Source organism: Marmota marmota, unplaced genomic scaffold (assembly GCF_001458135.2).
Source record: "Marmota marmota marmota unplaced genomic scaffold, marMar, whole genome shotgun sequence".
In the NCBI taxonomy this organism is placed as follows: domain Eukaryota; kingdom Metazoa; phylum Chordata; class Mammalia; order Rodentia; family Sciuridae; genus Marmota; species Marmota marmota.
Genome location: NW_026000153.1, coordinates 4,796,149 through 4,810,836, shown reverse-complemented (window position 1 = coordinate 4,810,836; position 14,688 = coordinate 4,796,149). Strand labels below are relative to the sequence as shown.

The window sequence follows — 14,688 nt, the reverse complement described above, 5'->3', positions numbered from 1 at the left end:
ACAATGCTCAGTAGATTTTCAAATTGATGGAGCTTTCCAATGGAAACTAATTTGTTCCAGCATTGAAGTGGGCATAATTAACAGAGACTTTCTTTCTTAGGCCGATTAACCACCGAAAACCATGCCAACATTGTAACTGTAAGCAGTGAAAACCAATATTTATGAGGGGGATTGTGCAAGGGTTTGGGTGACAGATGGGCATTTTATCACTGTTGATGTTTGGAATTCCCTTGAAAAGTAATGCAATATCTTGTTATTTATGAATGAATGAACAAATGATTGTGCTTTGCTGACTGGGTTTTCTTTAAGAAGACATATTCTAAATTAATCTCTTTCTCTGGTTAGCCTCTATTACTTTATGTGTGGGAGCCTCGTATATTCTGATGCAAAACCTGAAAAATTGTAATTGTGTTTTTATTGCAGATACAGATCCACGTGTTTTAGAAAAACAAGAATTACAGCAGCCAACCTATGTTGCCCTCAGTTACATTAATAGGTAAGCCATTTTCAGAATTTATAGCAACCTCATCTGCCACTTATTTACCTTTTAAATGCATATTTTTAGCAGTACAGGGCAACAATAATGCTTTCAATCTTAAAAATGTTTGCATGAGATTATTTTAAATCAACTTCTATTTGGAATTTTCTGTTCATTGGTGGGAGATGTAGAATTATAGTCCTGTGCATGTGGCTAAAAACGTGACTGATTTATAAGCTCATTCTGGAAGTATTTTGTATGCAGAGTTAGAATATGCTCTTTCGACTTCATAAGGCAATGTGGGAAATTAATGGATTTATGTTGGAGTGACCCTTTTAAATCCTGGGGTGAAGAGGTACTTTATGGATTCAAAACATGGTTAGAATATCAGAATATATCAGGATATAACAAATTGAAATAATTTAATTTCAGAAATTTAGTAGCAGCTCATCTTTTAGTAAAAACTTTCTTAGCAACTAACCCCATCTGTGTAGAATAACATGAGTTTTTACTTAAACTGAACGTGTGAGCCCAACTTTAGGGAACCGTTTCAAACTTGATATATCAGGTCTAAAAGAAGACTTAGTGTTTCAGCCAACTCAAGTAATTAAGGAGACAGTAATTTTTTGGAGAGAACTTGAAATCACCTTAGGTTAAGAAAACATACACTCCCAAAGCGAAAAAGACAAAGTAAAAGCAAAACTAGTTTTTAATGAGAACAAGAAACTCTCTGCTCATAATTCAGCCCATGAATTTCTATTGATTGTCCCTTTTATATAAGGTGAGGAGTGTTTCCAGTCTCTTGGTACCAGAGTTGTGGTTTAGAGCCTAGAGTGGAAAGTTGGGAATGAATTATCTGTACTGTTTGATTTGAGTGCCTTTTTAGGAAACTTGTTCAATTCTTGCCCAGACAGAGCTGTGACTTGGTCACCTGTGCTGTTTGAAGTTCTTCTATGAAGCATATTTTCAAAAGGATGCATAATATAAACATCTATTTGCATATCTGATTTCCTCATCAGTATTCCCAAGAAATAACATAAGAGATCTATAGTTTTTCATTACCATGGTTTTAAAAATTGTATCAGATACAAATAAAGATGTGTATGGTTATCTGGGTTTCATCATGGAGCCTGGCTTTATCATGGAGCCTGTGTTTTCAGCAATCAGCAAGGGTTTTGAGAAGTCTTTAGTTATATCTTAGGCTTATATAATTTTTATTAGCCTACTAATATTGTGGGATAGATGAATAGGCATGTAGATTAATTATGATATTGAATAGGACTTTTAATAGTGTGGCTATTGTGATTTGGGTAAATTGTCACTGTCATATGTACAAAATTGTGCAATATTAAACCATACTGCTTATCATTTCCAGTGGGTTTATTCAGGCCATGTCCAATCCAGAACATCACATTAGTCCTGGACATTTTAATCCCTCAAGTCTCTTTTAATCTGACCCAGTCCTGGGATTGAAAATGATTTATCAAAGAGATGGTCCAGTTGGATACTGAAAAATATTCTTTTTTCTCTAGAATGTTCCCACCCTTTGCTTTGTTCTTCCCCCCTCAAGGTACCATTTGGTGGTTTCCTCTTTGTCCTATATTTATTTTAAATTGCAAGTTAGACTTGATCTTGAACTGGATATTTTATTATATTTATAGACCTGAGACAAATGATAGAGCAAGTCTGAGCTGGTGGAGAAGTAGGCATATGTAGTGGGCCAGTAATTCACTAATGCCTTCTTGGTGAGGAGGACATGTGAGAGTTTGCCCAGATTACCAGCTGCTCACGCAGGATGCCTCTGTGGGGAGCCGGCACATTCCCAACATGGTACTCTCCACACAGTAGACACTCTAATTTGTCAATGGTAGATAAAAGCTGAGTAGAGAAAAGAGCCAAGAAACTGATGGCTGCAAGCCTGGCCATGGTGGAAAGATGTTCTGGGGTCTTCTGAACCTTTGATAAAAGAAGGGAAACACAGCAGTGTCAAAATCCAGATGAGCCAGTACAGATTTTAAAAAATAATGTTATAAGTTAGGTAGAATGAACAACAACACCAACGAAGTTTGACAGCAATATCCTGAATATAGCAGAAAATAATGCTATGTTTTTAAAAAATTAAGTTGAATGAATAAGAGGTTCATTTTTTTGTTCCTGAACCTCAGGGAAATAAATTCTAATTTTGCTGAGCAGTGAAGACGGAGAAATGATTAATATTGCTCTGTTCATATGTCTGTTAACCCCAATGGACATCTAGGCATCCCAAAATTGAGATGGAACTTTCTTTGGCAATGACATTGACTAATCATCAGAGAGATATGGTCTTTAACAAGGAGCTCACGTTTTGGGGTTATTTAAAAGAAGATGAAAGCAGTTGTAGAAATCATTGCCTTTATTTAGCTATTTTAAATTGTTATATACTGTTTAACATAATGTTAAAAATCATATTTACAAGTAGAAAGGGAAAGTCTTTGATTCCCTTAAGCAGGTCTGTTCGGTGAATGACTTTATGGAAATCGGCTGGCTATTGGCTGGATTTTGGATTTTTACATTCAATCTGCTGCAGTACTATATCAGATAACCTCTGGAAAATCTCATTGTACATTTGTGAGAAAAATGGGGGGCGGGCAAATGACAATACCCAAGGGTCAGTGGGGTCAAACTTGCACAGGTAGGCTCCAGAATCTAATTGCCATATAGCTAGACTTGTTGAGATATTGGAGTATTCATTAGGAAAGTATTCATTAGGAAAGTAGGAGGAGAATTTGGAAGACTAACATTGGAAAAGTAAGTTAGGACAGATATAAAAATAATACAGAATAATTACCGTGCCCTCAATAACTGGAGGTTAGCAGCTTAATAGGATCAAACAATAGAAACAGCAGAAGCTAAAAGACCATGAGAAGAGCAGGAATTCCTGTTAGATCACTACCACGGAATTGGGTTGAGCATATGCAGTGAATCCTAGCATATGCCTCAGGTCCCATGGGGAAGGGAACCTTCACATCTGCAGCCAATAGGAAAGAAAGGGCGGAGCACAGGGAGCACACAGGAGGCCATCCTTCACTTGACTCACCTGCAAGGCAGGGGACAGGTGACTGCAGGGAGAAGTCAGGTGAGTCTCCTCAAAAAGCTTGCTAAGAAGCAAAGGCTGCCCTGGGTGGTTCCTTCAAGCTGTTATTAACGTAGTTCGGGTAGCCATACTGAGGTGACAAGGTAGCTTATTAATAACTTGTGATTCCCAGAAATAGATAACTAAGAAGGGATAACATACATGACCAAGGCTCTAAATTATACTGTTATTTCAAAATGTTTTTATTAAATAACATGATTGGAGTTTGCAAATAACTCCAATTCATTTAAACTTTAATGTTTAAAATATATATAGCATTTTATATAAGATGTAAAGAATTATCATGCCCAGTAAATTGCTGCCTTCTTACATTCAACCCTTACCATTTACTGCTTAATAAAATTTTCTTATAACTATACTATAGCTCTACTCTAATTCTCTTTGTCAGATCCCTGCACTGTTTGGTGCAGTAATTATAGATTTCACCTCTAAAAATGTTTTTACTTGGCTTAATGTTTGCTCTTAAAGTTAGACATCAAATTCTAAAGTGTGTTTTATAAAAATGTATTTCCAAGAAATAATCAATAGCCCTCCCCTACACACACACGCACACACACACACACACACACCCTACCTCTTACTTGCAGTAGGATACTGAGATTATTAAGGTTGGGAAATCATGAATTAAATGTCTCCTCCCCTCTGCTTGATATGCCTTTTATATCTCTAAAGGGGGCAATATAATTCTAACATGTACCTGATCCCAGGGTGCTTTTTGTTAAAGCACTAATGGGACTAGTGTTCTGGACACATAATTCAGGGTTGCTGGAGTAATATCAATTCCACCACCCTCCCCAGTTTCCTCAAGGAACCCTGAAGTCTTTTACGCAGATGGCTTTGTATTTTTTTCTGATTCAAATTGCAGAATTCTTTTTTCTCAGTCACCTGGGAAGGAGGACAAAACTGTACCCAAAGGCACTGGCTTGATCACCTTCTCTTGCACCTCTTTTAATGGTGATCCATCTGCTTCTCATACACTGATCAGACATCGAATTGCCCTCTATTAAAAACGAAGATTTTTCCCTCAAAAACCATCTCTGCTTTTTCCACACCTCCATGTTATTTTCCTTTTATTTCAGAAGTAGAACAATGCAGTGGTTTAGGGTAAGCAGTGGAATTAGACTGTTTAGGTTAAAGTCCCATCTGCTCTCCAAGCTGTGTGACAGAGTTGGCAAGTCTTGGCCTCCGTTTCCTCATCTCTAATAATACCTCCCTTATTGTGGATATTTAATCAGTTGGTGCATATAAAGCACTTGTTCTGCACCTGTGACATAGTCAGTGCTATGTTAAAAAAAAAAATCTTTTTATTCTCTATATTCTCCTGGTAAGTCCCCTTTCACTACCAAGTTGCTGGTTGGAGGAACACCTGCAGGGGAAGTATTGCTTTGGAATATGACCAGAACAATTTCCACCAGGAAAGAAGCTCCTTGAGAACAGAGACATCTCCCATCTCCCCTAACTGTGTGTCAGACCCCAGAACAGTGTCTGGCTCATTGTAGAGCCTCATTAAATATTTACCAAAGAACTGAAAAAACTTGTTTGATTCTAAGAATTATAGGGATACTTTCGTGAGATATCTAGGAGCCTCTACCTAGCTGTGTTAAAAGACCTGTTTCCTTATAATATAACTTTATTATGAATGAAAATCAATACTATACACTTTTATTCCACATTTACCTGGCCTGCAGCATAAAAATATACTCAGTGATGGCTATTACTAGTTGTCCTACCACAAATAACTAGGCAACTGTAGGAGGTAGTGGTTTTCAGGCTCCAGGTAATAGGTAGTAGAGGATTACAGTTCCCCAAGAAAAAGGAAGTTTAGGAGGCGAGAGCCACCAGTCACCCAGCTCTCGCCACCTGAGGATGGTGTCCTCACTGCGGCCCAGTGAACAGAGCCCAAGCAGACCATGACAGTGTCTTTCTGCTGACGAGGTCGAGGAGGCAGAACCCGGGTTGGAGCAGCTAAGGCTACTGTAATTGTGTGTGTGTGTGTTTCTGTATGTACATGTATTGGGGCAGGAAAGGAAGACTGGAGGTAAGGGAGCTGTTCAGATTTCCAGAAGTCCATGATTGAGTGTCAAAGAAAAGCTGCAACAAGGTTGGGAATGGAATAAAAGGACCCTGTGGCTGGAAGTTTCCCACATAGAGACTTTGTTAGTACCCTAGTCTTCTGATTGATAAATCAGAAAGACAACAGATTAGAAATAAGGACTTTGTTCTAGAATATGGCTTGTTCTAGAGGTACCCCAACAACATCTAAAAACCAAACCTCCATCATTCCTCAGAGGAGAGAGAATTTAGGGGTGAGTCCTGACAAGTTAGTCTGAAACATTCGGGGTTTCCGGATGTTTGGTCTCATAAAGTATAAATCTTGGCCAACATAAGCTCAGTATAATCAGCCTGTAATTGAACTGCCTATTGGAACAAAACTCCATCTGCTTCAGAATGAATTAGGTACCACACTAATATACAACAAAACTGCAAGACCTGACGGAAACAGGAGAATCTTCTCTTAGACAAGATAAAGCAGTCAATAGAGACCTTCCCTGACATGGCCTAGATGTTGGATTTGGGGAAACAAAGACTTGAAAGCAGCCATTAGAAATGTGTTCAAGGATTTAAAGTAAAATTTTTGAATGAAAATAAAATCAGTCTGGATGCTTTTTTTTCCCCTCCTACCAGAATGTGAACTATTTAATGAAAGCTTTCTTCCTCTTTCCCACTTTTCTTCCACTCCAAAACCTCGCCTAATCCTCCCAAACTCTCACTCTTGCAGTTTCAGTTGGACTCATTTTTGCCAGATTATAGTCAGTCATAGCCTCATAAAAAATGCTGTAATTAGCAGAGCTTGCACTGGCGTTCTATTTTATACAAACAAGCCTGAAGCGTTTGATTTTGTTTTAAAATCTAAAAGCAGGGTTTTTTTTTTTTTTCTTTTTTCACGAAACCACCTGTTTATGGTCTTCTGAGAGCAGTCATTTATTACAGTACCAAACACACTTTCCTATTGTCCTCCTTTGTCTACTGAATCTGCGCACCCCAGACTGAAGTTTGTGGCCTAATGCACACCATAAACATGTTGCATGCTGTTAGGTCTCAAACACCAGACACTGTGCTACCATTTTCTTCGTCTGTGTTTTTATGGACATCAGTTGAAACAAAGCTGAGATGGCTGCCTGCCAGGTTTTCCTTGTAATATCTCTAACCTGATTTGGCCTGCTCATTGTGTTCTGCAAAGACCATATACTCTTGAGGGGAACTGGGAAGCTAGAAAGAGCTCTTGTGTGACATTTTGGCTTGCTCCAACATAATTAGGTTGTATTGCTGGCACAGAACACGTGGTAGGAGAGGCGAGTCTTGGAAGTTGAGTGATATGATTCACTTGTTAGACACTGGGCCTCTTAGTCTCTGGTTTGTTCCTGGGGCAATCTATGTGTCAAGCAAGTTACTTATACAACTTAAATCGCTTTTTTTTTTTGGAACCAGGGATTGAACCTTTGCCCCGCCCCCCCACTTTTTTTTTTTTTTAAATTTTGAGACAGAGTCTTGGTAAGTTGCTTAGGGACATAATGCCACTTATGGTTCACACATCGATATTTGTGGCTGATCTTATGTCTCTTTGAGACAATTTCAAAGCTACGATACATTTTTCCAAAATCTTTAAATTTATTGCAGGCAAGTAACAATCCCATGATGCTAAAATAATCTAGAACAGACTTTGGTTTTCTTTTTTGCCCCCCCTGTATAGAAACCCATTTTTTGGAGTTTACCATAACACATAGCAGTTCCTGCTTAGGAGACCGATTTCCCTACTGACAGTCTCCAGTGCTGCACACACACACACACACACACGTGCATGCATGCACGTGCACGCACGCACATATACATGGCGGTAGAGTGTATTTTGATGTACATGCATGGAATATAACCCATTCCAATTAGGATCCCATTCTTGTGGGATCCCATTCTAATTGGATACATAATGTGGAATTTCACTGATCATGTATTCATATATGAACATAGGAAAGTTATATCTGATTCATTTTACTGTCTTTCCTAGTCCCATCTCCCCTTCCTTCCCTTCATTCCCCTTTGTCTAGTCCAACAAATTTCTATTCTTCCCCTTACTACCCTCCCTTGTTGTGGGTTAGCATCCACATTTCAGAGAACATTTGGCCTTTGGTTTTTTGGGACTGGCTTATTTCACTCAGCATGATATTCTCCAGCTCCATCCATTCACTAGCAAATGCCATAATTTCATTCTTTATAGCTGAATAGTATTTCTTTATAAATATATATACCTCAGTTTATTTATCCATCCGTCTGTTGAAGGGCACCTAAGTTGATTCCCTTCTCATTTCTGCTCATAGGTGATGGTGGTGCCCTCCTTGGCCTATTGTGGTTGGCCACTTTGTTTCTGAAAACTCTCCCCTCTTAGGCCCATTATCTCCTCTATCCTGATTCTTATTCTTCCTCTTTGCCCCACACTGGCTTCTCCCTAAATCTTGCCTCTAGTGTGTTGCTTTTGTCTGTATTTGTTCCATGACCTTAGCTATCACCTGGAGAGGATCCCTGACTTCCTAATCCCAGGTTTCCTCCAACCCGCTTTCCTAGCTGTACCACTCTGTGAGTACAGGAATGTTCCATACAGTCTCCATTTATCCAGGGCCTGTCTGTTGTTTCACATCTGCTCCATAATGGCTCCTTTTCTTGGATTCATAATGTTTACTGGTACCCATCTATTTCCAGGTAGAATGGAGCTCATTGTCTATTGCTTTCCCTCACTCCCATTTCTAGTAATTAGGCAACAGCTCCTAACATCTGCACCCTCATCATCCCTTGAATGCTTCCCTGTCTGCTGTCTGCCCTTGAGGCTCCAACTTCCTGTTCTGAATTGTCACAAGGGTTCACTAATCTCCCTTTCTGCCTCCACTGTCTCCACTGCAACCCTGACTAACTACCAGTTTCCATCGAAAGATCTGTCAAAAGAATCATTGTCGGCTCCGTGTTCAAAACCTTCTGTGTGTTGCCCTCTGCTGTGGTGTCCTTCCTCATCCTGCCACTCTCTACTGGCCGTGGTCATCCTATACATCAAGGTCAACATAAACACTGCCTAACCTATACATCAAGGTCAACATAACCTGCCTAACACAGGTTCCCTAACCTAGGAATGAGTCATTGAAACCTTTAGGTTCTTTTTTTTTTTTTTTGGTAGTTGTCAATGGATCTTTTAATTTATTTATATGCAATTATGAGAATCGAACCCTGTGCTTCACACCCGCTAGGCAAGCACTCTATGAGCTTCGTCCCCAGCCCCTAAATCTTCAGGTTCTTTTCCCAAAACCATAGCATTAATACAACTTGCTATATGACTATTGAATGATATAGATTTTTAAATTACATACAATATATTTAAGATCAGCAGCTTCTCTCTCCAACCCCCTACCAAGCTTTCTACACCAAGTTAATAAATGTCATGTCATGGTGGGCATACATCCACATTCTTCCCCAGGTGTAGACATGTATATAGGGATTTTATTTGTTGCGACCTTAGCTTTTATAAATATGGGAGCCTGAAATAAATGTGTATGATATGTATTATACACACGTATTTCTTTTGCTTTTCATTTAACATCTTTACAGGTCAATAGAGATCTAATGCATTCTAAGGTATGGATGTCTAATGATTTATTCTGCCATCTGCTCTTGACTAGTGAATATTCAGACAGACCCCAGGTTGGTGTGTGTGGGTTTGTGTTCTTCACCACTAAGAACAATGCTCAGTGTAGATGTTTATTCTCCAGGCCAATATTCTTTACCGGTATATCGACAGTATAAAATCCAAGTTGGGTTGCCTCCCTCTCCTGCCATTGGCTTCCTATGGAATAAAAGTGAAATTCCTTACAGTAGCCAGCATGCTCTTACTAGCAGCCCCAGCCAGAGCCACAGCTCCTGCCACTTGTGCACAGCAAGCTCATGTCTGTCCCAAAGCTGTGCTTCTTGCGGGGGCACTCTCCAAAGCTGCACAGAATTTGCTCCCTCCCCTTCTCTGTATCTGGTCAGATGTCCCCTACATGGTAGACTTTCCCTAGTTTCAATAGCATCCTATTCCCCGCCTCTGGGCCTGCACTCTGCTTTATTATTCATAGCACTTATCATTACCTAAAATCACAGGCTTATTTAATTGGTATGTCGTTGAGTGTCTGTTAGCCCCATTAGATCATGAGCTCCATGGCGCAGAGACTTTGACCATCTTGGTCATCACTATTATCCTCGGTTCCTATAAGTGTTACATAGTAGGTGCTCAGTAAATATATTTTTAATAAATGCATAAGTGGCAGTCAGTTTTGTGTGTTATTGTTGCCCTCCCATTATGTGTCTTACTCATCTCTTTCTGGCCTCTTCACACCTGACAGTGATGGCACATACTTTGCACATGGTATAAAATTACAAAGTAGCAAATTATAGCATAAGAGATGACCTTGGAGATCTCCCCCTCCGCCCTCACCATACACATTTACAAAATGACTCAAGGCGCTACACCTCTCTTATTTCACTTGGAAATTCAGATTGCTGGCAGTAATCTACTTGATTTATCGTTTTCCCCTTATGTGTGGCACCTCGGAGTTAATTAAGAAGACCATGAATCTTCCCTCTGTGCCTATAGTGCATTCCCATTTGCTGAGTACTCTCATATTGCTGAGACTGTTGATTTGGGACTCAAGTTGAAACATTACTTAATTTTCTCACATTGAGGTTCATTATGCTGAACCTAAAGACTCGTCCAGCCTGTAAAGGTCCTCTCATTGGCAATCTTAAAATACTTCCGTGTTCCCAGTTTCTAAATAACTTGTTCTCATTTCCTCCACCATGGCCAAGACCTTGGTCATAGGCTCAGAGCTAAGCCAGCTGCATGTCCCCTGCAAGACCTCCAGGTCCTTGGCTAAGGTGCAGGCTCCACATCTCTGGCCTATGCATAGGTGGATTCCAGCAGTAGCAATCTGGACTTAGGACATCCACAGACATGTTGTCCCAAACAGGCAAGGCCACCTAGCAATTGGCAGTCAAGTCATAAGAAAGCAGTAACCTAAACTCCTTGAAAGATAAATTAAGTTTTATTGAAATTGTCATGTTAAAGGAGGAGGAAATGCATTCAGAAAAATTTCTTGTTTTATCATTTCAACAGATTATCCTCTCTTAATTTAGTACCTTCTATCTGCAGGGGCCTAGGCAATGCTTTGTCATTAGTCCTCACAGTGACCCTGCATCCAGAGTGCTCATCTCTTTTATACCTAAGAAAATAGATTCTCAGGAGGTTGTGGGCCTCTTCACCTCTTCTGTTCCTTGGGCCCCTTTGGCAAACTGGTAAAATGTTTGCACTGCTTCCCAAAATGTTATAATTCATGAACTAAAACAGGATTACAGAGAAAACCAATTCATTAAAATGCAATTGTCAAAATATCAGAGTTACTAATGTGTGATTTAGAAACACCTGTGCCTATTGATTAAGGCCTCAAGTAAGAAAGCCTAAGTCCCGAGTTCGGAGTGCCCATAATTTCCCATTAGTGCTGAATATAAATGTTTTGAGACATCTGCTACTATTGAACTGATCTCAGAACATCTGAGTGACTTCTACAGGGGCAAAATACTGCAGTTGGCATAGATACCATTAAAACACTGATTTCATATATTCATGACAAAGAAATGCTACCTTTCAGTTATTGGTTAAGAGTGTCCAAGTGAGGGGTCATTTTGTAAGTAGTAAAGCTTTTAGAGGTTTTCAATGCAAATTTGCGTGATTCCAAGTCTTTGTTGTTTTTTTTTCTTGGATATCATAGTGCCACCCCATACCAACACCTTGCCTTCTAGAACATTTCCTACATATTTTATGCATCATTACCCTCCCCTGTAGGATAGCCCATGGCAGAAGCCATAATAAAAACTGAAATGGGTATAATTGTTCCTATTTTATAAAGAGCTTTTGCAGATACTTCCACATACTTGGTTTCTTGTGAAATCACACATTCTCTCAACTGAGCCATGATTCTACTTGAACAGATTGCTCTTAATCTATTCCCCCCGCCCACAAAGATCAGAGAAATTCAGTGACTTGCTCAAGTTCACACAGCTAGTAAATGACAAACTTGAGATCTGAACTCCCAAATCTTTTCCTTGTATATCCCTCTTCTTATCACTATTCTGACTTTCCCAGGCACTTGGGTCAAAAGATGTTAGATGACTTCTTTCAATCCTGTATGGAATGGAGGCAAGGCTAAGATAAGGCCCAGGTCTCCTAATCGCCTGCCTAACACAGATTGCCTCTAGAAACCTGAAGCTCATTTTATACACACAGAGCTCTTTAATCAGATGTGCAGACCCTGTGGAATTACCGGACTTGAATAATTTAAAGGCTGGGCTGTATTTTATGTCATTGTCTCTGGCTGCTGATAAAACCAAACTATGAGTGAGGAGGATTTTCTTCATTCCAGCCTAAGCAGGTGGTGATTTAGTCTCTGGTCATTGCACTCATGTCATCTTATCCCTGGAGCTTCTTTCCCTTGCTTGATTCCAGTTAGTGACAGTTCACTCTGCACCATGGCTAAGGCCATAATGTGACAAGCAGAAGGATCCACAGAGAAGCCTTCCCAGTGGCTTCCACCCTTCCTTCCTGGTGCTTGAAACTTCCCAGCAGATTCAGGTGACAACATGGGCCTGTGTAATTTACAGATGGTGAGGCCAGCATACAATCAGTCCTTGCCAAGTCCTCTCGCCCCTAATGAGATAGGATTCCACATGCCAAGAGCAGGAAATAGATCTAGCTTTTGGAGCTGTCCCTGCTTTCCTGGCGGTACCTTTTCTCGACCGAGCCAGGCTTAGAAGACAATCTTGGAAATTGAGAGGGTTCAGCAACGGTCAGTGGCCATTCCCCTCAGGAATCACGGTACCATTTGGGTAAATTGTGTGCTCTCTTTACATCAGACACCGTGCAAGTCTGCCTTCTGCCCAGACTAAGTGGTATCATCGTCCTCCTTCCCAGAAAAACAGTGCTGTGGTATGTGTGGCCATCTACAGATGCCTCACTAACACATTCTGCTAGGAAAAACAGAATCCATTGTTGGTGCAAACTTGGGTTTGTTTTCTTTCCTGCATTATTGGGATGAATTCATTTGGAGCAAAACAGCTGAGAAGGTGCTTAGACTTGTTCTTCCCTGTGCCCATACAAACAGTCCTGCTTTCTTTTATTGCCCATTTTATCATTGTGTTTGGCACCAGTCAGATTTAGTGATGTACAGTTCTCCTGAGCCAAGTAAGGATGATGAAAAGCTGGTCTCTGTGTTGCATTAATCTTTGTTAGACAGCAGATGTATTTTCGAAACCTCAAAGTCAGAATGTCTTTAATAATAAACGCACATTATTCTCTTAGCTCATTTACTTTAAAAAAAATTTTAAAAAGCATTTTATGATCTTTGGCACAGATTTATTTTAAGGGCTATGGCATCACCATCTTTTCTAGAGTCTTAAAGGAGCTTGGGCATATTTGTGTATAATATCAGTTAGGGTATTTTTTTTCAATCTGAATTAAAATCTAAGTCCTACGATTTCTAATTCCCTCAGCACAAAAAACCCTTTGGCCACTAAAAGATGCAAATATAAAAAGATCATGTTCTGGCTGTGGAGTTCTTCCTCTTACTAACTTTTTATTTCCTTCCTAAAATAATTGTGTTTCACCCATTGCTACCTCTTCTTCCATCTGTTAATAAGTTTATGATATGAACTGAATTACAGGGCTAATTCTATTATGTATAGAGTGATTCTAGTTATGGCAAAAAATATAGATATTATATATTTTATATCATATATATAATATATAATGCATATGATATATGCAGTACTGAGGATTGAAGCCAGGGGTACATCCCCAGCCTTTTTAAAAATTTTTCTTTCAAATTTTTTTTCCTTTTTGGTGCTAGGGATCAAACCCAGGGCCATGTGCATGCAAGGCAAGCGCTCCACCAACTGAGCTATATCCTCAGCCTTTCTTTTAATTTTTGAGACAGGGTCTTGCTAAGTTGCCAAAGCTGACCTCAAATTTGAGATCCTCCTGCCTCGGCCTCCTGAGTTGCTTGGATTATAGGCAAGTGCCACCACACCTTGCTGAGGCCATGAATATTCTTATACCAGTCTTAATGTGAACATAGCACTTATTTCTAAAATATTGCTAGAAGTGAAACTGTTGGATCATGGTGTAGTTTTATGTTTAGCTTTTTGAAACGGTCATTTTTTTAAAGTGGTTGAAGCACATTACTCACCTACTAGCCAATTTGGAGACTTCCAGTTGTTTTCCATCCTCACCAACCATTAATACTGTCCGTCATCTCAATTCCAGTCAGTCTGGAGGTAGCATAGTGGTATGTAGAGCAGTTTATTTTTTGGATCATCTTATCTCTTTAAACTTTTACATACAAATACTAACATAACAATGCTAGGGGTATACAATTGAAAGAAGTAGCACCCAGATTTCATAAACAAATGTTTTTTGCATTTCCCTTCCAGTGCTTGTCCACACATATGTGAAAAAAAAAAACTCAATAAACTTTATATTTTGCTTCATCTTTGCATTGCTATTAAGTAGTATGTAATTTTTAATAACTATGACCAATTTAAATTCACAAATATGGCTGGCAAGAAGGTGTTTGTCCATCTGTTTTACCAATAAAAATGCAAGTTTGTGGTATCTATCTTTTACTAGGATGAGAAAAGATAGGCAGTCAAAGCTGGGAGATGACCTTGTTCTGTTTGCTCCTCCTGTGCCCAATCAGAGGACCTCCTGTCCCTAAGCTAGTTCTGCCCACCTTGGAGCAGGGTGAGGTGGGCCTGTAGCATCTCCCCCAACAGCTGCCAGACACCTTCATGTGCACCTCAGCAAGCTGGTGACTTTAACCTGTTTCCCAAAGGCACTTGGGGGGGGGCGTGTCACAGCTCAGTCAGGTTTTTCTTCCCCCCAAAATGAGAACAGTTATTTTTCCTGAGGGTTAAACAATGAGCTGGGCATGAGATGCATGCCTGTAATCCC

General features: G+C 39.7%; 1 protein-coding gene across 1 annotated transcript in view; it reads left to right on the top strand.

Moving 5' to 3' along the window:
- Positions 1 to 361: 361 nt before the first annotated feature.
- Positions 362 to 14,688, top strand: part of Jazf1 (JAZF zinc finger 1) — a 144,580-nt gene continuing 130,253 nt past the window's right edge. The window contains exon 1 of the mRNA XM_015490175.2: positions 362 to 496. Within this exon, the coding sequence (XP_015345661.2) occupies positions 384 to 496 (113 nt within the window). The 5' untranslated portion in view covers positions 362 to 383. The remainder of the gene's footprint in view (positions 497 to 14,688) is intronic.